The sequence below is a fragment of the Andrena cerasifolii genome, chromosome 1 (assembly GCF_050908995.1).
Source record: "Andrena cerasifolii isolate SP2316 chromosome 1, iyAndCera1_principal, whole genome shotgun sequence".
In the NCBI taxonomy this organism is placed as follows: Eukaryota; Metazoa; Arthropoda; class Insecta; order Hymenoptera; family Andrenidae; genus Andrena; species Andrena cerasifolii.
The window spans coordinates 28,507,372-28,531,023 of record NC_135118.1 but is presented as its reverse complement, the minus strand read 5'-3'; the positions used below and the strand labels follow the sequence as shown (position 1 = coordinate 28,531,023).

General features: G+C 46.5%; 1 protein-coding gene across 3 annotated transcripts in view; it reads right to left on the bottom strand.

The window, feature by feature from the left end:
* Positions 1-12,223: 12,223 nt before the first annotated feature.
* LOC143374361 (Krueppel-like factor 6) overlaps positions 12,224-23,652 on the bottom strand; it is a 417,548-nt gene continuing 406,119 nt past the window's right edge. For all 3 annotated transcript variants that reach the window (XM_076822497.1, XM_076822481.1, XM_076822490.1), the window contains one exon: positions 12,224-22,919. In XM_076822497.1, coding sequence (XP_076678612.1) covers positions 22,744-22,919 — 176 coding nt within the window. In that variant the 3' untranslated portion in view covers positions 12,224-22,743. The remainder of the gene's footprint in view (positions 22,920-23,652) is intronic.

The following is a 23,652-nucleotide window of genomic DNA, read 5'->3' as shown; positions in this document are numbered from 1 at the left end:
TTACTATTTTGTTTTTGTCTTGTATTGTCTCTTTTGTTCTGGTTCTGGGTGTTGTAATGATGTGTCCCTACTCTGTGTCTTTCACATCTTTTTCTTGTATTAATGTGTATTTCCCGTTCATGTGAAATAAATAAATAAATAAATAAAATTGTAGGTAAATAGTCTACTTTGACTCACTTCAGTATCTAGATATATCTAGACACAGATGAAAGATTCTGAAATGCGTAGTATATTACACTTCAGAAAGGGATGACTCCACATTTCATACCAAATCAGAAGGATGAAAGAAACTTCCGTCGTACGAAGCTTCATTTTCGCGTGACAAATTCTTCAATAAGTATTCCCCTTAACAAATGCATCTTTTTAAGTATCATCCCTCATTTAGCCTTCAGTTCAGACATTACTAAAAGCATCACACAAATTCACCTGCTCCTTGCAAACAGTCCCACGCAACAATTTCTGCACGCAGCTGCATCCAAGGAACCGTTATTCATTATGATGCATTCAAGATGCAAATTACGCAGAAGAAATCGCAATGTCTAAATAATAAATACCCACGTCAACAGCCATGACGAAGCCACGGTCGCGACGCAGTTCCCGAACGCATCGTAGAGGTTCCCCGCAGATAGTAGCAGCGGAGAAGGGAAACGGAGTCGATCACGTAGGCTCCTGGGGGTGAAGGTTGCCCGTGGGTGCTCCCAGATGGAGGAGGCGGGGGGGTTCGGGCGAATAGAGTGGACGGAGGAGCGTGGTTTTCGGCGGATACCGAGGCAGGGTCACGTTCCATGGAAGTAAGTTGGCTGGCAAAGCCTTCGGGGCTATCAAACTTCGGCTTGATACATCGAACCCCAGCAACTTCTCGCGCCATATTCTCCCCCTGGTGCTCCCCCAGGCCCCCTCTCCGAGAGCCAGGGACTGATCAGCCCCTATTGTGATTCGTGGCCTGCACAGACACCGCAACCTCCACCAGCGCCGACTCTATTTGCGGTGGGCGTTAATACGGGTGATGGAGCCGGTTGGCCAGTCGGCGTGTCTCATCCCTCTCGAACGATCAAGAGATGTGCCGTGTTGGGAAGGGGGAGAGGGTCTAGCGTGGCTTTTATTGCGAGGAAACGTGACCCGTTCCGCTGGGGACGCGGGACCCTGCGAACGGAGATTTTAGTGGGGGGAAGAGCCGCCCCGAATATTGATAACTTCGGATGTTGCAGCGAGATGGACACTGATTTTTGCCGGCGGGTCCGTTTGCAGGGAGATGTAGCTGTGGGGAGCTACTTTCGCTGTTCTTCGTTTGGAACGTCTTGAAGGTAGTGGTATAATCAAGAGGAAGAACAAAAACTCACTAGTGTAGGGTGCAATTTTTCGCATTTGAGCCTTCGCTTTAGGGGTAATTGGGCTTCAAACTTCCTCGAATGCGCGTGCGTCGGATTGTCAATTTCGAGATTCTAGGTCAGTCGGTAAACGGAGGTTTCTGCGAGTGTTTGTAGTTACGAATCTTGGGAAGAAGTCTTCTTTTGATTTTTATCACAAGATAACCTGTTCAGTGAATGATCACTTAAGTTGCATGACCAATGGATGAACACCTAACAAAATCAACTACAACAAGACTTAGTTTGAGCTTGTGGGACGCCATGAGGACAACTGTTGAATAAAGACCTACTGTGTAAATTTCAACGTGCAAAGAGCGTGATGTGTGTTAATTTTTTGTATGATATTATTTCTTATTTCTCAAGAAATACTATAATATCTCGAGAAACTTAAGTCTAGAAAAAATATTATAAATCTCATTTATTTGCGTAAATGAATGTATTACTAGTTAATCGCGAACGTACAAACACATCTACAATTTATAATACATCTTATTAATAACATTAGAACCTATATGAATTCCAATAGAAAATCACAGTACAGAGGATTCGATATTATTAACTGCTGAAGGTGCTCTTAAATTCTTCTTTAAAAATTTAGAAAAATTGTATACTGAATTAAGTACCTAATGAGTTTCTTGTGGCTATTAAAGAATAAATATAGAAAAGAGGAGATAAGACTATTGTATCCCGTATACAATTTTTGCATGATCCAGAATTTCTTCCAAAAGGGTCAAAGGACGCATTTTTTCATGTAACAGCCAAGATAGATATATATAAAACGTGAAAATATAACAGTAACAGATTTTGCCACAAAAAAGAAATAGATTCGCTGACGCTATATTAGACGCATTGTGCTATTTAAAAATAAATTTTAAAACCAAAAACTAATGTTTCGCTTTGTACAAATTTTGTATTAAATAAATAAATTTACCAATTATATTTAATATCTATTTTTTCATTTACACAAGTTTTGTATAAATTAGACAGGAATGTTCATTTAGTTAAAGTTTTCTTGTGTTTTTGATAAATATTATCAACATTATTCCAAAAATATTAATTTTGCAATATTTTTTTCAATTTCTCGAGAATTCTCAGGAATTCTCAAGAAATATGATCTCATTTCTGCTTTCTCGAGAAGCAAAAAATATGGAGAAATCAGGAAGACTAGATATGAGCCATCACGCCAATTTACTAAAGTTATTCATTCACTGGACAGGTATGTATTGGACCCTATGTATTGTATAATTAGATTGGTAAGAGATACTGTTATTGATAAAGTGTATTTAAACCGCCACTGTACGATAGCCAGAAAGTTTGCTTATGAAGCCTTTGAAAGCAATGAATAAAACCTACAAAACTTGTGAAACTCACCTACAAAAAAATATTTATTACTTTTGTAATGATTGATCAGGATTTTACTTTATACTTGACATGGATCCAGTGACTGATGAGCAGTGTGTACGTACCAGTATAAGAGTCGAGCGCCTGATCACAGTCTCGCGTCAAACTCGTGCGCACAGGGAGAAGTAGCATTCAGGTGCCAGCCGTGTCTGACCACGAGCGGTGCGTATCTACTTGCTGGCTTACTATTCCCGAGAGCAGACGACTATTTCCCTTCTTGTACTCCTACGTCCGACAACGCAATCGACTATCAAAAAAACCTGCTCCCTAATATAACTTCACTCGACCGGCTTCGGTTCAGACGGACGTATTAAAGTGGAAAGCTGGCGAAAGGTGTAATCCAAAATAATAGCATTTTGAAGAGCTGAACGATAAATTCAGCTCCCTTTGGACCACGAGTTACAGCGAATTTACGTTGGACTGTTCGGTAATTCTGGTTTAAGCAGACGTAAATTTGCCAGTAACTGGCACGGCTTCAGGAACGAAAGAGCACACGCGTATACCAGCGGCGGGAACCGCAGAGCGGAGAGGAACGAGTCCAGGCACGGACAATCGTTAGGAATAAGTGGACACGGCGTTCGAGATAAAATACGAGCCTCGAAGCCGGGAACGAGGGGCGGAAACACGAGGGTACGCTATTAGATTATGGGTGGTCGAACAACAAGATTGCGGACGAAAGGGAAGAGGTCCATTAGTTTCGCCAGCCGTATCTTGCGCCGTGTAACTGGGTTAACAATTTGGCGCTCTTATTCTCTGTTGCCGACCTCTTCCCTCGTCGGGCACATCTGGAAAGGGGGGAAGCGCGATTGGAAACTGTTCCGCGTTGCAGCAGTTAAACGCGACGGTTTGAAAAGTCCGTTTATTACTCCTGATAAAGTTTGCGAGGAATTTAGCGAATAAAAATATTATCCGTAAGCGCGAGGAAATATGTACGAAAGCAATAAAGTTGTTGAGGAACAATTTCGATTGAAATATTGATAAGGTTTTATTGGCTGCAGGTCCACCGATGTTTAAAGTTTAAAAGCTGTGTTGTAGTTGAAGAGGATGGAGTGCCAGATCTGCTAATTATGATTTTATGTAAATCCAATCGAACACTATACGCGGCTTCTCACACACAGTCACACAGGCTCTTAGGCGTTAGATAAATCATCGTTTGCTTGAGAATACCTCCCTTTACATCCTAAGCATTTTAACTATGCATTCACTCAGGATACTCAAATTGTAATTAAGGGGGTAGGTTACCCTCAACAGCCCAAAATCAGGCCCTTCTTCAACCGCGTATTCTGAAGTAATAAATGAATATAGAGATAATTTTTGTTTTAATTGTTAATCGTCATTTCGTTGACTTTGATCCATCAAAAGAAAATTTTAACTATATTTGCAGGAAAAAAAGTTATAAATATAAATGTGAGAGCGTGTACGCGATGCACCGCCTGATGGTGAACACGATTCCGGACAGGTGAATTACCTAAAACACAAAGTAAAAGCATTTTTACAATCTGTAAGGTTGAACATTCGAAAAATGAAATAAAAAAATCGATATTTAGCCCGGAATCTCCCCTTAAGAGGACTTCAGCGATACTAGAACCTTCAAAAGGAATGTAGAAAAATGATAGACGTACTAATAACTCTCCTTTCATTATAACAATACAACCTCTACCTGCATCGCATTTGTACGCTTACTGACACGGTTAAAAACTAACTACCGATTCTCCAGTTTTCCATCACAGACGAGAACAATAAGACTGAAGTATTCTAAGAGTGCCCGTTCGAGGTCAGCGAGCTGAGATATTGCCGAGAATTCAAATTTCTTGGCTCGCCGAACGAAGAGGACCCGGAACGCGTCGAATCGGCAAAGAAATCCGGCTCGTAATTCAAGGAACGGCAGCGGGCCTCGGTCACAGCGAGAAAAGAAAATATCGGGTATCAAATAACTGCATACTAGGTGAGCCGGTGCCCCAGGACAGAATTAAATTCCGTCGAGACACTTGAGAGCGCGCTGACTTCCCGTGGAGGGGTCGCTCGCAAGGGGTGGCTCTGCGATTTCATTCCGTCAGGAACGGAGGGGTCGAGAGCGTTCTCGGGGGTTCGGCCGTCTGCGAGTTTGTGGCATCCAACGCACCCATCCCATTGAGATGTTCAGGATCCCATATCCCTGTCCATTCGACTCGTCCTCGGCGTCTAGAACCCTGCGTAGCTGTAATCGAAGTCAAACCCTTCCGAATATATTACCAAAATAGCGGTTAACGAATTTGTTTATCCACTCTCGAGGAAATAAATTTGCGACAAGTCGAAGATTGTGATTTCTTGGTTACCTTGCGTCAGTTATCGTCGAGGACTGTGGAATATTCGTATCCAATAGGGGTGTAACCTCGGAAGACAATTATGCACCTTAATCCTGGGTTACCATAGCTAAAGAAATAAAGAAACCTTGACTTTTAGCTGCTCTACAAACCTGCAAAGCTTGAAGGAAATTAGTATCGAATGTTTCACGAACGTTCCTTCTAAATAGATTATAGTAGAAACAGGAAATATAATATTCGAAATTCCCATGGAGCCATAAGAAATAACTCCTGGCTGGCTTCAATTCAAATACATGTAACCCGAGGATTTAACAAATTAAATTTCGTCTGAAAACACGAGACTGCAAAGGAACTCGACGCGGGTCGGGTCCCAGGGGAATGCCGTTGCTGAAGATCAAAAGAAAGCTTTAAGCAACGAAGCTCTGCTCGCCAACAACGGAAAGATATTCACCGATGGCGAAAGAAGAAATCATTTCCTAGACGTTAAAAGAACTAGAAATAAGATCCTTTAATCCAGTTTCCAATATCTGAACCAACACTGCAGCAACGCTGAACGCACGAGCAAAACTCTAGCAATCTTACCACGGCAAGATCACAACAGAAATATGCATTCCTCTGAAAATTTCAAATCGAGAAACACTGCGTTTTCGATGAACCCGCGAAGGTCCCATTAGAATCGTCAAGCTTCCCCGAGACCCAACAGTAAAACGCATCCCCCGTTATCCCTTCAAGTATACACTCCACGGTGATTCGTCCTATCCTCTCGAGCGGTGGTTCTTTAGTTTCAGAGTATCCGGATTGGTCGGAGTGGCTCGGATTAAGCGAATCCGGCCCGCCAGACGCGGGACCGCTCTTCCTCCTTGGCCGCGAGAAGGAAAGACGTTTAAAGGTTTTACCTCTCCGCCGGGCTATATTTTTCTTCCAGCTGGCTGCTCCGTCCGGCTTCCACGATCCCGAACGGGGGATACACCTCGAAAATTTTCAGGCGATCCCGCATTAGCCGCGATCGCAACTCTGCCATGCCCGTGACAGATTAATTGGCCATCCTCCCTTTCGCGGTTCCTCTTCGAGTGCATCGACGTATCTCCTCCTCTCCCCGGCAAGAAAAAAGAAGCACCATGGGAAAATGCACTGTACCGTGTCTCGAGAGCATCAGGGTTTCGCGTTGATTAAGGAGCGCTGGGAATGCCCAACTGGAACACCTTGAATTACAGTATCGCAGGGTGCGCGTTACAAAGCAGCGAGCCAGCAGCCACCAAAACTTCCCACCGCTCTTTATCTTGCCGGGACTGTCGCGCGTATCGCAGCCGCGGCAACTCCTTTCTGCCCCGGGGCGAGGAGCGAACCAGAGCCACGGGGTTCGTGGAAATTCTGGGAGCGTCACAAAGCCCGGATACCGAATGCAAAACTTGCCCCTTAGTCGCGCGTACGTTCCATTCGAAAGTAGATTGCCAGGCGGGAACACTTTTGCCGTGCGCCGCGTAAATGAGAGGTTATTAGGGCGGAAGCAATTAAGTGGAGCGCAATTGGTTAATTGGTGGGTCTCCGGTAGGAAACAGGGTGGACGGCCTGCAGGGCCACGGTATCCGAGCCGGGGAAGCGTGCGCGCAGTCTGTAAATTGTTCCTTCGGGTTGCAATTTTGTTAAGGTTCACACTCAGCGTTTCTTTCATAGCCGCCGGCCACATTTTCGAGAGAAACGGGACGAGCTTGGATTTAGCCCGCTTCCTCGAACGCGCTGGGTTTTTCTGACGGTTAGCCTTTATCCCTGTGTGCACTGAGACAATGAAGTCTTTTACTGCTGTTCCTTGCGTTGCTCTTTCAGGAGGAGCTTTATGGTAAGCGCCGTGTTGTGGGGAACGGAGGATGACGCTGAGTGGGAGCAACATTTCCTGAAGGAATTTTAACGAATTTAAATAACGCATAGCGTCTTACATTTCGCCAAGGAAGCCACCTTGCTACAGGATCGTGGCTGCTGAGGGTGCTAGGATCAGATACAGGCTTTTACAAATGAACCACTGGGGATTTATTATCGCAGAAACGAGACATCTTGTAAATTAGAGAAGAGAATCATTATCGTTCTTCATTTGAAGTCGAGTGTTCAAAGAATGGCGAATGAGAGAATCGTAGGTTATTATTTAACAATATTATTTAACAATAATGTATGATCTAGGTTTTATTAAAAAGTCTATAAGAGAAACGAGTGAAAAATGACTACTTTTTAATATATCGTTTAAACCAATGACGTATTACGAATCTGTTTACGTGGCTGAATTTGTTATAAAACAATACACCAATTTCGAGCTATTCCACGTCAAAACGAATAGATGAAAAATTAAGTTTCACCGATTCTCTTAAAAATTACAGCATTTGTCGATAACCTTGCAGAAACAAAGTATACTGAATTTCAACGATATGTCAAATAGTTTTCGAAATATTTAATGTTAAAGTTCCTCGAGAATACCGAAAACACTGAAAGAAAAATTTGTTAACTGTTCCCAAAATCTCTCCACTTTTTTGAAAAAGGCATTTATTAATATTGGGGCGAAAGTATTTTTCACCCCCTAGATATGGATGATTGCCGATAAAAAAAATAGGTGTCAAATATTTTTTCGAGATCTACAATCTACGTAAACCTCATAAAAATCAGCGTGTAACAGTTGGGAAATGTCCCTTGTAAGAAGAAGACGAAGAATGGAAACGAGCTCCTTTGACAGCTGACAAACTACATTAGCCTGCAGGTTCTTAGTAGCGCAGCTTTACCAGCGGAAGGGAATTAATATTTCACGGGCAGCCTACCCAGAGAGCTAATTAATTCGACTGTAATTAAATCAACGACGAAAAAGCGCACTGGCGTCGGGCATGCCAAGCGACGTCGTTCGTTCGTGCTGGTAGAAACGATGGTATCGGTCGCGGAGCCCGATTTCGCCCCCATCTACAGGGCCGTGGAACACGGCCAAGAGGAGCGGGCCGTCAGGGGGGCAGGGGAGGTAAAAAATAGAGAATAAGGAAGTGTAGGGACAGTAAAATGTCGTTTATAGGCCGATTGGATGAAAAGCGCCAGCGAACGCCCCCTTTATATTTCGCTCGGAATGGCTTCGTATCTGGACACAGGCTGAGGCCCTACCCCCGCGCGGATGGGGCGCATTATAATTTCCCATAAAACGTTTTATGATGACAAAACGTCCGTGAACGTCTTCTCGCGACGGCCATCGGGCGGAGGTTATAGTTTTAGGGACGATCGGGCAGTAAAACCGTGCAACGTGCGCGGAGCCCTACGCGGTGTAAACGCGCGAAACGGCTGATCATTGCCCTTTGTCCTTCCTCCGTCCCGCGTCGATACACTTATTTGTAAGGCCATGAATATCGCGACGGAGATGTATCGGACGTATCAGATCCGGGAGCACAGCGGCTGGCAGCGCCGGGGACGAAAAAGCGCAGTCGTATTTCTGCTCCTTTATGGGCGGGGATAAAAGCATTCTCCTAGCGCGTTCCGGTGTCCCTTGAATAAAAGATCGACGTTTTAGCGGTGATGCTGCCTTCGATATAAATGATATTTAGAGATAGTGGCGCGATGTTCTCGGCGATTGTCGGGCGTCCTTCCGGTGACCCGCTGTCACGTGCACCACTGCTGTGTGCTTTATATTCGATGAATCGCGGGTGGTTTTATTTAAGGTAAAGGGTGGCGCTATATAAAAGAGGTGCGGAACAGTAGGTCATAGAATTACATTTGTTGCAAGCTCGATGAAATCTCCGGTTGTAAAGGCCACCCAGCCGAGAGCACTTCGTCCCTCGAATTTGAATTTCGAGGAAACCCAGAAATCAAATTGGATCGACGGTCATGGAGGTAACTGAAATTGGCTATCGGTCTCCCGTGCGCGGCAATACTCACCTCGTTGGGTCGCCGCGAAATGCGGTAACTCCAACCGAACCGGAAGGTCGTCGAATCCGAGCGTGGCTGTTTGAGTCGAAGGCGAGGGGGTTTGGGAAGAAAGAAGACGAGACAAGTGATCTTGCTCTTTTTTTTTGTCATTTTTTTCAACAGGAACGTACGTTTATTTTGCACTGAGCAGAAATACAAGCTATTCATGAAAGATGAGGTTACAGCGGCCGCAAGCCCCACGCCCCATATTCCTCTCCGCACCCGCCTCCCTTTCGTTTATACACAAAGGAGTCACTTTTACACGTATCCCAGTTCGTTACACGCAAGCAACCTCTTCCTCACATTCTCTCCCGCTCTCTCTCTCTTTCTCTCGCTCTTTCTCTCTGTTTCTCTCACCCCAACTCTCTCTCCCTTTCTCTCCCCCGTTTCTCACGTCACCTCCTTCCCCTCTCATCCCTCCCCAACCCTTCTCGAGTGTGCCCTTCGCGTTCGCATTTTTTTTTTCTCTTTTTACTTTACTTCACCACCGGCGCCCGTATCGTAGAGCAAGATTAATAATTATACATGTACATATAATTACATTTTTGTGCATTATCATAATTTAATATACATACAGATGATATATTATATATTATATCTTAGAAAATAAATATATATATATTTTTATGTATATATATATATTTTTCAATATCGTTCGTTTTAATCTTTCGTGTAATTCTCCTTAAAAAATAACGATATTTAGTGTACGCTACGGTGTTAATAAGAGCCACCAAGAGAGGAAAGAAAAGAATGAAGAGGAATAAAGTGCTGCGAGGCGGGTTCGAGCCGCTCGATTTCGCTTCTTTCTCTCTCTCTCCCTTTCTCTCGTAGACACACACAAGCACACAGTATACACCTCAACGGTTACACGTACATATACGTAAGGGACACGGAGAAAACACGCGACGAGCGCGCGCATACACACACGCGGCCTCTCGAAAACTTTCTTTTTCTCCCTTTCTGCATACTTATCGCCCATTCAATTTCCCTCCATTCACTCTCACTCTCTTACGCTCTCGTTTCTACCCCCTGCCTCTTTCACCCTACAGCTTTCTTTCACCCCTTCTCTCATGCACTCCCACTACGACCCCCCGTCCCGCTCGATCGTTCTCCCAGCAATTTTTACGCGATTCTGAGGTGGCCAGCGACCTTCAACCCCTACCACCGGCACACGGGGTGACGATAATTTCGCGTCGCGGGCTCTCCGAACGAAAGCTGGCGACACCTTCGAACAGTCTCGTTATCGCGAGCAGTCGAAACAGGGAAGTTGTAATAACGTAATCTCGTGCTGTTCTTTTTTTTTTTTTAATTTTGTGGTTGGCATCTGTGACGAATTAACGTCGTCATTTAAAGTTGTTTCGTACGAGGTGTTCTGTGATTCTTACTACAATGGAAGAGATGGTGAGTCCCCGTACAAAAGTAACTTGAAAATGTAAATTGTATTTCTGCTATGCGAGACTTCTTTCGCCAAGAAACGAAAACGGATTTGAATGTTCAGTATTATTCGGTATTATTTGTTCACGCGACGAACCACGCTCTGTCCACCCTTACCGCGAATTGCAAAACACCCCGTATTATACATGAATTGTCCACATCGTACAGAAGCTTAAGGCATTCCTCGAACACAGCTGTATAATTCCAAGCGCCCGAAATGCAGTCGCATTGTCCCCGCGCCCGTCGTCAAGGGGTTGACCAACGTTCAAGCGAATTTTGATTACACTCCAACGAGATACGCTTCGCGATAACACTGAGACTTTAACACTCTCTCCTGTAACGAATATTACTAGCCTAATAGAACGTCATGCGGTAGAACAAGCCAATCCCGCCGCAATTCATAAGCTCGGCGCAAAAAAAAAAAAAAAAAAAACGACGACGGTAACATTCTTACGAGAGAGAATTCCGGACTGCCCCCGAAGTACCCCATTTCCCTCGCCACTCTGCCCAGAAATTGCGCCGAGGAAGCTGAGGCGCTCAGCATTTTCCGCAGGCAACCTCGGCGCGGCGGCGAGCGCTCGCGTAAAAACGAAGCAATCGTGTCCCGTCGGGAAGTGGCCATCGCATAAGCTACAATGTTCCGTTGATTACGAAAAGAAGAAGCGCCCGCAGCTCAGAGCGGATGGGCCGGCTCGGCCGCTAATTCGCACCTAATCGCGATCCTACTAGACGACGAATCGAGTCGGTCCTCCGCTCGATCACGAGCAAGTGATCCCGAATCGATTCGACCCCGACGAAAGTTGGGATCGGCAAAACATCAACAAATTCGACTACCACGATTCTCCGTTCCCTAGATCCTCTCCTAGCGCCCATTTTTCCTTCGCAGAACGACGAAACTCGCGATCCTATTAGGTAAGTACTTTCGTCTGGCGCGGGCAAACGAGCACGCAGGGTACATTCCATCTTTTGCCTGAGGGACTTTTTAAATTTTGGTGGATGCAGGGTGCTCGGTGATTATAGATCAAGATTTTGGAATTGTTTGTTTACTGTGGTAAAGGGAGTTTGTTGCGAAGATGCGAGTAATACTGGGCAAGTGTTGGAATGGCCTAGGCGTGAAATCACGTCTGCGCCAGCGAAAGGTAATTAACACTTTGAGCACGTTGGTGGTAGTGTTTGCGTCATACGTTTTGTGATATTTAAACGTCAGAGGAAATAGCGACATGTTATGAACTAAATAAAACAGAAACAGTGAAATTCAATTTAATTTGAAATTTAGTTTAATTACTCGTCTAACTCCATTATCAAATCAAATTTTGTTTAAATGTTCTTCTAAAAACAAATGGGGTAAAGGCGGCATTCTTCGCTTCTTGAATGTTCAGAAAACTGTCTGTACAGATTACTGAGCAACTTAGCCTGTTAACTAAGGAAAACGAGTAGACAAATTGTTGGATAATACTTCTGCATTAATTACGGCCAGTTAATTGGTCGCAAATATTTTCAAATACACAGAGGAACTTTTCTAGTGAATGACTGCCACAATCAGAAGATTAAGTCTGACTCAAAGTGTTAATTATACTTAAAAGGAAATCAACTGACCACTCAATGCCATTTCATCCACATTCGACTACCATTTCCATGCCACCTCCGTCTGCATTTCTGTATGTCTTTAAGTGGCCATTTGACTTCACACCCGACTATAGCTGATCGTTTCCCGTCGAAGACGTCGCGGTCTTGAAATGCCGTGGCCGGCACGTAGAAGGAGGACGTTGTTCTGTGTTGAAAGCAAGCTCACTCAAGCACGATGAGAAATTTGTTTATTAATGAATTATTTACAAAGCGCGGCCGGCCCGGTCGCTCCGTCAGCCGAATAAAGAAGCGTGCGCCGTTCGTAAAACGCAAAAAATCTCTAGGCAGACAGCAATCAGGATCGATGGGAGGCGCGCTTGGACAGCGGGAAGCGTCCTCTCGATCGACGAGCAAGCATCGTCGTCCGTGGATTCGCGAGCCGAGGACGCTTATCGAAAATAATAAAAATAAAGTCCCCGGTCCCGTGCCGAACCTGCGAGACACACTCGCGTAAAACTGCTCCCAAAATATTATCTCGCCCCCTCCCCTATCCCAACCACCCAAAAACCACCGCCAGATACGGCAACGGCTCGTTCGATCGACGTCCCGCGGCCTTCCGTCGCGCCTCCCATCGATCGTTCAGCGATTTCGTGCACACATCGAATTAAAACGCTTGAATCGCAAAGGTACGCAGGAAGAACGTTCTCTTTCTCTCGTCACCGTCGAGCTAACCTTCGGGTTGCGCTCGATCGTTCGACCGATCCGAGTTCACAAGCACATTCGCTTCTACTCCGTCGTTCGCGAGTTAATTTGAACGGTTTTAAAAAGCCTTTTACACACCGTCCCATCTCGCGACCTCTCCTCTCTACTACGAACAAATACGGCGATGTGTGACGTCGAATGTAAAGAAGGGTGGCGGGCAAGTAGCGCTTACGATATTAACCATAGCAGCGATATCAATGATACAAGGGCTGATTAATCAAGGCTCTGGCGTGGAGCGAATACTTTACGTAAAAATTTCCGCGTCGAGTGGTGCTCCTAAGAAGAATCGACCGTGCACGCACGTCCTTTGTCCTCCGCTTTCTATCCGCCTAATTTCTCGCGTTTCCTACTTTCGCGCAGCCGCCCCCCATTCGATTCTCGACACGCTCCTCGCGCGAGATACACCTCCATACCTCGATACTCACTCACGCATCCAGTACAATTCAGCTGCTTTTGTACACGTTTCTTCCTCACGCACGTGGCACGCAGTCGCGGTCTTTCTCTCACACAGGAATTTTCGTGGCTCCAGTTCGTTTCGATCAGTAACGATCGTACCCCGGCGGTGTTCCTTCGGGAAACGAACCGAAGGACCGAGAAGAAGAGAGGAGGAGAAGAAGAGAGGAAAGATGAACATGAGTGTGTACCAGGTCACTGAATACCTCAGCAGCAGGGTTGCATTTGTATCCAGTGACAATTTTTATGGGGCTGGTGAGCCTCGACAAGGGTTTCAGTGTCCATGGAGGTTCGACTTGATTCGTTCAAATGATCGATGGCCTTGGATCGCTGAGAATATCTAAGCACCTCTGAATTAGACTTATATACTACGAGAACTTTCAGTTTGGAGTCTGGAAGACTCCAAAGGTACCAGTCTTCAAGTCTATCCTCCTCTAAAATCCTCAGAACCTTCTACCAAACTGAATTTCTTTCGCCTAAATAGCCAAATTGCTCTTTCCCTCAGAAAAGTTCCTAACACTCGCGATCCAAGCCCAACACATTTTCAGTGCAGAAAGCCGAACGTCCAAGAACGTCAAGATGGATCGGCAGCAGGGATAACTCGCAGAGGAGAAGGTTTGAGACCGCGGGGAAACGCGAAAGGGCGACAGTCGATTGTAGGGGGCACGTAACAGGCGTGCCGCTCGCCCGTGCCCTTGTAAAATAATTCGGGGCTCGATCCCTTTTTTTCAGGGCGTAAATCGTTGGAGGAGCAACAGCCATTCCGTTCCTCGCTGCCGAGTCGTTGTAGCAGAAAATTATAGGATCTCGTGCTGAAGGGTTTCGAGGCGAGCCTCTGTCCGTAATTCTGCGCCGTTCCGTGCCGCCGGTCTGTTCGTCTTTTCTCGTCGGATCTCGCGTGTTTCCATTCGGGATCGTAGGCCTGCGTACGTGTAAAGAGCAATTAGGCGTTGATTCCAGAGCGAGAGCGAGCATTTCTCTCCCCTCGACCGGGGGCAGACCACCCGTCCCTTTCAACGTCCACGAGACGTTCGACAAATTCCTATTCTTTATTTTCGGTCGCGGGAGTTTCGAAGAATGGAGCTCGATTTTCGGGTCCGTGTCTCTTTTATCATTTCTCTTTTCCTTCCCGTTGCATACGCTCGTTATTTTCCTCTCTTTCACGATTTACTCGTCTCTCGTGGCTTTTTCCTTCCACCTAACTACTATCGGTAATCCTAACGGAATACTCTAATATACATTTACATTTACATTTATATATAATATATATATTTATATATATTTATATAATAATAGCCGATACAAATATCACATGTGATCACCTACTAGACTCGTTACACGAGCTCGCTACTCCATTGTACAAAACGTCGAGTCTTCGGAGAATTTGGAACCAGCGCGAAGGTCTCGACTATCGAAAGTCGCGCGGGTGCGTGTGTAAATATTAGTCCCGATACTTTTTGGAAGGATGTCTTTGTTAGTCTGCTCCGTTCGTGTAAATTTTCCATTTCTCTTTCTGCTTCTGGCATTCTTTCGTTCTCTCTTCTTTCCAAACGAGCCATCGAAGGACAGGGTTCCCTAGTAATCGTATACAGTACAATTCGCTTCGCCTTTGATCCGCCAATGACCGTCGAGACCGTTTGCGACGACCTCCTTTCCGTTTTACCATTTTCTCTTTTCTTTTCTAGCCGTTTCTTTTTTTTTCTTTTTTTTTTTTGGTTGCGCTGCTCCGTCGATTTCGTTCTGAATTTAAAAAAAAAACGTGTACTGGCTTAATCGCGCTCGTCTCGATACGCGCTCCCGACGGCCTTTTACTACAGGCGCCTTTTTTCCAGCTCCCACGCGGATCCACTGTGCGCGTTCTGTACTCGATACTCGAACGACTCGTGGCGCGAGGCGTGTGTCTATACAGCGGCCTACAGAATACAAGGGCGGACACATTTTCAGTCAGGGGACACGGGCCTGACACGATCCCTGCATCAACTTTTGCTGGACAAGCCCCAAGAAGAGCGGTGTCGAGGGATGTCTTCTCAACGAGGTGATCGATAGCTCCCGGGGCACACGGTTTCCCCATTTCGATCGACGCGCGTGAATATCGTTGGAATTGTTAGTAACATTTCGGACGAAGCTTGAAGTCGAATAATCTTGGAGTTTTTTACTGATAAGAAATCCATTTCTGATTTAAAAAAAACTTTTTATGCTTACATTACGTCACAGGTCTATAAATGTGTTTTATTACAAGAAGGGGAATTGAGTTTGCTGATGAATATGTACGAAAACGTCTCGTTTCTTTTTACGAAGTCTGTAATCCCGTGAAATTTGTATGCGGTACTTCGAACCGCCTTGTATTTTACGAGTGGAGTTGAAGTACTCCAAGTTTATCAATCACCTCGGTGAGAAATCGAAGAAGTAGCAGACACAGCGTCAACAGAAGAAGAAGAAGAAGAAGAAGAAAATTGCGCCGAGAGAAAGGTGCGACGGCTGCGCAAGCGTATTCTTCGTTCATTACAATTACTTATATTCCCCGGTGGCGGAAAAGCTGCGACTACAAGACGCTTTTCTCCTTCAATCTCGTCCTCTCTCTTTCCCCCGGATTCTCTCCAAAATCTCGCTCTCCCTGCCTCTCTAGCACACGCACATCAAGTGTTTCGTTTCCGCTTAATTGTAATACAAAATACTCGCATTAAAGTTTCTCCACGTCTGTTTGCGCGCTGGATCACACGTAATAAATCACATTATCATAATATGTTAATATTCACAATTATACAAATAGAGATGTATACACAACGAGGTACAGAATTCCAGAAAAATGACAAACACACTCGCTCTCGCTAACTTCTTTCTCACACCGCTCAATTCTCTCAGACCAGCTACCACCAATCGCACACAAACCTTCGTTCTCTCCATTCAAATCGCACAAAATGGACCCCATTCACGCTCGCTCTTACCCCTCTCTCACACCCCTCTCGCTCCTCACTGCGTATAATGTAATTTGTTATATACCTAGAACACACCGTTCGTTTTTTTTTTTTACGTACAAGAAGAAACGTCAATAATCGACAGTTAATCGTGGCTAAAACATAGAGCGCTGTCGCATGCCTGTATAAAATCCCTAAAAATACTCTATACCCTACCATGAATCGTGTCGGATGACGATAGTGACTATGCGGTGACTGTTGGCTCGTTTTCCATTTTTTTTTTCCTTTTTCGAAATCGATCCCGAGGATCGCGCCGCGAGACGCGTTTCCTCTTTCAATCTGGGAGCGACCACTCCCCATAAAATTAAACCGGAGGTTTAAGGGAGTCCTCCGGGATCAGCGAGGAAACGCAAACTCGCTCGCCCTCGCGGCGACCACCTCGACGATCGAGTGACGGCCGAAATCGTTCGGTTCCATTTTGTTAGGCCTCGAGGTAGACCGACGACGTAGGGGTTGGTCGAACCCCAAGCGTCGGTTCTCCTGCACCTCGTGAAAAGCGAGTTTCTAACGGAATGCATTGTTTGCCCCTCTCTCTCTCTTCACCCCAGTTTCCCACCCCTATCGCCTGCCATCTCTCAGTTTCTCTTCTCATCTTCCTCCGTTATCGGATCCCCCTCTGTCTCGTGCTACATCGTCTCCTCCCGTTTCATCCCCTGCTCCTCAAGACGCGCGTGAATGTACTGTATGCAGTTGCGTACGGATGCCAGTGATCCTTTCCCGAATTGTCGGACGTGTGTGCTTCTTCGTGCGTGACCGTGAACTCACGAATTCCCCACCGTTTGCGGCGCGGGTCAGTGTATCGGAAGATTTCGAGTCGATGTGTGTCGCGTCCTCTCACACCCCCTGGTCGCGGCCGAGACGGACGGTCGTCCGGTGCACAGCTCGCGACGGACATTCCAGCTCGTTGCTCCGAGTGTTCCCTCCGCTGCGTGCATGGTGTGTCTATGTGTGTACGCGTGTCGGTGTGCGTGCATCGTGTAAGAATGAGATAGAGACACGGAGAAGGACGGACGCCTCTTAACGCGTTGCGCCCACCCCCAAGTGATTTTCTGTTTTGTTCCTTGCTTTACTTAACTCGTTGCACGATTTTTACAAGTCTTTAAATGCCAAAGGTCACTTTTTAAAAATATAGGTATCTCTCGACTTTGTATTCTCTCGTCCCCTCTCGCTCAGACTCTCGTACACTTCTCTCCCCCACTTTTCCTCAGCTACGCGCTTTCACCTCCTCCGACTCCTCACGCGCACCCTCCTCTCGCTACTCGCCCTTTCTCTCCCTCTCTTTCGCTCGCATTCTCACTCGAATCAGTCCCCCGTTAATCATTTAAATTCCCCTCTAATTCCCTAAAGATAACAGTAGTTACTTAATCAGTTCAGTTTCGTAGTGCATCGAATCGCTCCTCTCCCCCACTCCCACCCTGCTCTCGCAACGCGAGGCGTTCTCATCGTCGACGCGAGCGGGCAGAAGTCAACTTTAATCAGGGAGTCAGTGGACAGTTGCTAGATTACAGCGGGAAAGAAAGTGGATCCTTCCACGGAACGAGTGGTTTCAAGTTTCCCCGAATTAGTTCGCCGATATATCACCGTCGGAGCGTCCCGCTATCACGGAAAACATAGGGAACCTTTGAAAGGAAATAGCGTCTGCTCGACAATTTTTCTAAAAAGAACGAGCATTACCGTCGACGAGTGCCTCGCGTTGCTTCTATCATTAATTCAATTACCACCGCCACGCGCCGTTGCCCCGACGATACGTCAGCAACGACTTCCCTCCTCCGTCCGAGGAGCTAGACGCCTCTGAACTCACGCGAACGCGACCCCAACCGGCTACTAAACGCCGCGAGACTTTCCCTCGCGATACAAGGACACCCTTTCTCCCTCCTTTACGACTTTTACATAACCGTCCCGCGTCTCGCCAGAATTCTGTACAATTTCGCGGTAATTCGAGCAGAGATAGTAGCCCCGGTCGTATCTTTCATCCCCCTCTATCTCGCGCCTCCCGGTTCCTCCGTTTCATCCCCCGTTTTGTACACGAAGCGTCTGGTTGCGTCCCGCTTCCTTCGCTCCTCCTTCACCCTCTCGTTCGATTACTCGCCCCTCTCATTCGCTCGCCCATTCGCACCTCGCTCACTCTTTCGCGCACTGCTCCCCTCGCTTCCGCTTAAAGTCTCGTAATGTACAATTACTATACAACATGACTGAAAATAGCTTAGACCACAATAATACAATTACAATCGTGCTGCGTCCGTGTGTGTTTCGCTTCGCCCTACAACCCATTCCGCCCCCCCGTCGCCGCTCGACCCTCCTCCCTTTCCCGTTCTTCTTATCTATACGCTTACACGCCTCCATCCGTCTTCCCTCTCTTACGCTCCTAATATTCCCTTACATCTCCAGAGCTCCCTCCCGACCTTATTGTACGCGAGTATCATAAAACACTTATGTCCATTTATCGTACCTCGTACAACGATACAGCATCATTTTCTAAAAGGTTCCTTAGAGTTTCTCTTAGGTACTTACATCTCTATCTATGTATATCCACCTATCTATATTTATAGACTTTTTCTTCAATTTATATATAATAACTCTCTTTTTTCTAACACCATCTCCCACCCCAACTGCCCTTGTCCCAATCAATTTCACTGTCTTCCTCCTTCGCCCGTGCTCTTTCCTCTCATTCTATTTATCTGGCCTATCTAACGTGTCTATCTAACGGTCTAGCTATCCATCTATCTATCTAAACCTCTAACTACCGTTTATTAGTTTCTTAAGGTGTACGTTCACGCCTTTATTACCTGCCGCACACGCTCCGTTCCTTAATTACACGCGTATCCTTATATTCGCCTAAGAACAATGCACTCGCGTCCCTTTCGTCCGAACATTCGTTATACTGTATATATTTATTTATATATACATATATATATACATATATATATACATATATGTATATGTATATATGTGTGTGTGTGTGTGTATTATATATCTACAGGGTTTCGTTGGTCGCTGGGATTGGAAACGCGCGAAACGCTCGTGACGATCGCGGCGGAGGATCGCCGACAGGATCGTCCATCCCCTCTGTTTCTTCTACAATTCTTCGAAATTCGGGAAGCATCGAAATTCGGCATCCTCCTTCGACGAACCAAGGAACCGGGGACGGAATTTCTGGCGAGTGACCGTCGCGGTCGCGCCACGAGCGTCGTCCTATCGCGGCCTCGTTTCGACTCGCCTACCAGAGACAAATGAAAAGAAAGAAATCTGTATAGAGAAAAAAGAGGGTGGTCGCGGAGCGTCCTCGAGTATCGCCGCGCCGACAACTCGCGAATATATATATATATATATATATATATATATATATATATATATATATACATACACATATATATGTATATATTCATATATATATATATACACACACATATATATATTTATATATATATATATATATATATATATATATATATATATATATACATATATATGGCTATCAAAAAGACATCCGGCTCTCGTGATCCTCGTTTACGCCTAAATCTTGTAAATGCTGCGTATATAGATTTTACTTTATTTATAATTATCATCCGTGAACATGGTAACAAATAATGAAACATTGACAAAAATTGCACAATATACAAACTTAGCGTCCTCTTGCTCTCTCTCTCTCTCTCTCTCACTCTCTCACTCTCTCTCTCTCTCTCTCTCTCTCTCTCTCTCTCTATCTCTCTCTCTTTCTCTCTCTCTCCACTTTCCCTGTTCTTTTCACTCCTTCATCCCCTTGAATTTCTGTCTATGTCCGTTGCACCTCTCCGCCCCAAAAAGACACCCCAACCACCCCTGCCGACACGTAATCGATTTATGAAACACATTCTGTCGCGAGCAAAAAGGAAACGCAACACTCAAGCAACTGACGCGCGATCACCACGTGCACATGACATCGTATTTACGCGCGCGCGCGCACTCACGCGCCGCGCGCGTCCACGCCTGCCGCCCATTCATACCCGCATACACACGCGTTCGACGCTCTCGTTCAGTCAGGCTTACTTACAGTAGGTACGGTATTCGTTACGTTCTACGTGCATTATCAGTTAATTTATTTGGCCACTGAATATTTAAAATTTTAGTTTATCCTCGCCGAGAGCACGCCGCAGCGGCGCCTCTCTCCGCGCCGCCGTCAGGTAAAGATTTCTTTCAAATCCTCTTCAGCGGGTCAACTCCCTTTCCCTTTCGACCGTTCTGGATCTCTCGGTGATTCATTTCCGTAATTTTTTTTTTCCCTTTATCGTTATCGTTATTACGCTACGCCACTACTCTCTATCCTCCTCTCCTCTCGCTCGACGAGCGATCTACGGATCGATTTCCATCGCCTCCGCCGTTCGTCGCTTCCCTGGCTCGCTCAACTAAGACGCTCTTCTTCACCGCGGGTTCGTCTCACTGTGTGTCGCGCTGGACGCGACTCCGGGTCCGCTTGTGTCGGTGGAGAAATCGATGATTAGCGAGGCAACGGTGAGCCCGGGTGAACGCGGAAAAGCTCGCGACACGCGAGCCGTCTGTCCTCCGGGTCGCGGAGGTTCGCGCGCCGCGCTCGCGCGCACGTGAAAAGGGGCGACGCGCGGCAAGAGGGGCGAGTCCGACGCGTGGAAACGGTTCTAGAGCTTTGTGCGGAATGTTGCCCGTTTTATTTTGTCCCTTATGTATAATATATTGTTTCGGTGAGTAAGACGAGAATATTAAAAAATATATTATATATTTATACTTTATTTATTTCTGAGTTGAGCCTCCGACAAGAATCTTGGCCCGCCCGCTCCGAGCGCTACGCGTCGCCCCCTCTGCCCGCACGCGCGCGCGCGCGCGCGCTCAGCCTTGCCCCGGAAGCGTGAAACGAAGTGGAGTGGGAGAACGTTCGCCTACAAAGCAATCGTACAAAAGTACAAAGTCAGATTCCGTTTCGTCTCTTTTTTTTCTCTTTTCATTTCTTTTCGTTCTAGTTTAAAAACCATTGGGACTCGCGCGCGCCGCTACGAAAGGGGCCGCGTTTCATCGAGCTTTTAAGGAGGAAAGGTCTCTGCGTGGCGAGTCGATCGAGCCGAACGGATCGCGGCCCTTTCATCCTCAAAGATCGCTGTTGAACAGGTCGCGAGGGTAAAACGGTCGAATCCGCGGTATCTCTCCGCGCTCGTGTCGCATACGAAGCGATCGGAACAAGGATCGGGAGGGTAGGCCGGGGAGGAGGGCGCGAGGGTTGGGGAGCACACCCTCGCGATACAATTCGCACTGTAAATTCGGGATTAGCGCGCGGGCAAACTTTGCTTCCGTCGAAACTGGCCGAAATCACGTATTCAATTACGTACGGCTCGTCCTGCTCCTCCGTGACCCCCGACACTCCCGCCCCCTCCAACCCTTCTGTTCCAACACTTCGCGAATACAATTTCGATTATTGCATCCTGTCGAAGTATCGAAGCCCGAAAGCGGCCGTTCGCGCGCTTCAAACCCGCGCGCAGCTTTCCTCGAAGCCTCTGCTCGTTCAGAAGAAACGGGGGTGGAGGGAGAGAACGTGTATACGTATGCGTGTGCGTATATTTATGGGAGAAAAGGGTCTATGAAATGGAGAATGGAAATAACATTTGGCACCGACAGACAGCATTATTGTCCTCGCGAACCGGGGATTCCTCGACATTTCGTTGGGACTCGCCGCCGAGCGCTTCGATACGTCGACGTATCGCGAGTGGTCTCTCGAATTCTCGCTTCTCCTTTACCATACAGGCGCGTCGGGTATCGGTTGCCGGGGATTCGACCGTTTTACGGGAGGCGGACGGCTTGCGTGGTCGCGCGAGCACCGTTGCCGTGAGAACGGTTTCCGTCTCGTCGGTAGTCTGCTGCTCTCTTCCCGTCCTCGGAGAGGTCGTCTCGCCGCGACGGTATACAGCGTGTTCTTAGAATTTAATGAGTTGGCAGTGATTAAAGGTCCCGGGACGAAGGTTGCCGCGGGCGTGCAGCGGCGCTTCTCGAGCCGATCGTCCCCGATGGCTTCGCCTGATCTCGGCCCGCTGCATCGCTTCCGCGCGATCGTTGCCGACCGTCGACCCGCCTGCTGTCTCCTTGGCCACTCCGCGTGGAAGATACCGTCGAGCAGCTTCTCCAGCTTCCTCGCAAAGTCCACTCTCCCGTGTGTTTGACGGGCGGACCTGCCACGAAGGGGAACGGAAAAGAGCGCGGGCTACCCGGTTGCGACTTCCCATCGCAACGTCTTCTGGACGACGTGGTCACAGGTTTTGTTGTACCGACGACAAGGTGCAGCGCTGTCTGGGCTGGTGCTTCGAGGAGAACGACCCCCGCTGATCATCGATCTGCTCGGTGGAGACGTCGAAGTGTATTGCTGTCGGGCGATCGCACCGATGAGTCGGATCATCGAGTGGCGGGGCTCGCTGGAGATCGTCGGGGATCCGTGGAAGAAACGCGATCACGAGGACACAGCGTCGCTCGCGGCCGTTGGGGATCCTCGGGGAGAAAGGAGCCTCGTTCCCGTCGGTCCTGGGGGGACCGCCCCGTGCGCGGAGGACCGATCACAGAGGCGATCGATTACACGTGTCTCTTCATGTGGAGGGCTAGGTGATCGCTGCGAGAGAAGCATCGGTCGCAGTGCCTGCACTTGAACGGTTTCGCGCCGGTGTGCTTGCGGTAGTGGCGCGTCAGCTCGTCGGATCGAGCGAACCGCCACTCGCAACCCTCCCAGCTGCACTTGTACGGCTTCTCGCCTGAAACAAAACGGAAACAAAAAATGTTCAACCAGTTGCTTTCACTTCGCCGCTCTAGTTGGCCGGTTCCTGGAAACGTTTCATTAGGGGGAAGTGGACTATTTCAGCTTAAAAAAATCAATATTTGCTATTTTACTGCTTCTGAAAGTCTTGTCTTTTACGAACGTTTTAGACAAATGTTCATGAAAAAATTCAAATAATTGTCGAAGTTATAGCAGCGAACGTAACACAGTGTATAAAGTTAACATCCCGAATAGTGTTCCCGATTTCTCGATATTTTTTGTGTCTCGAGAAATCAGAAATGAGATCATATTTCTTGAGAATTCTCGAGAATTCTCGAGAAATTGAAAAAAATGTTGCAATAATTATATTGTTGGAATAATGTTGATGATATTTATCAAAAACATAAGAAAACTTTAACTAAATGATTATTCCTGTCTAATTTATACAAAACTTGTGTAAATGAAAAAATAGATATTAAATATAATTGGTAAATTAAACTATTTCTTTTTTGTGGCAAAATCTGTTACTGTTATATTTTGACGATTTATATATATCTATCTCGGCTGTTAAATGGAAAATGCGTATTTTGACGCTTTTGGAAGAAATTCTGGATCATGCAAAAATTGTATACGGGATACAATAGTCTTATCTCCTCTTTTCTATATTTCTTCTTTAATAGCCACAAGAAACTCATTAGGTACTTAATTCAGTATACAATTTTTCTAAATTT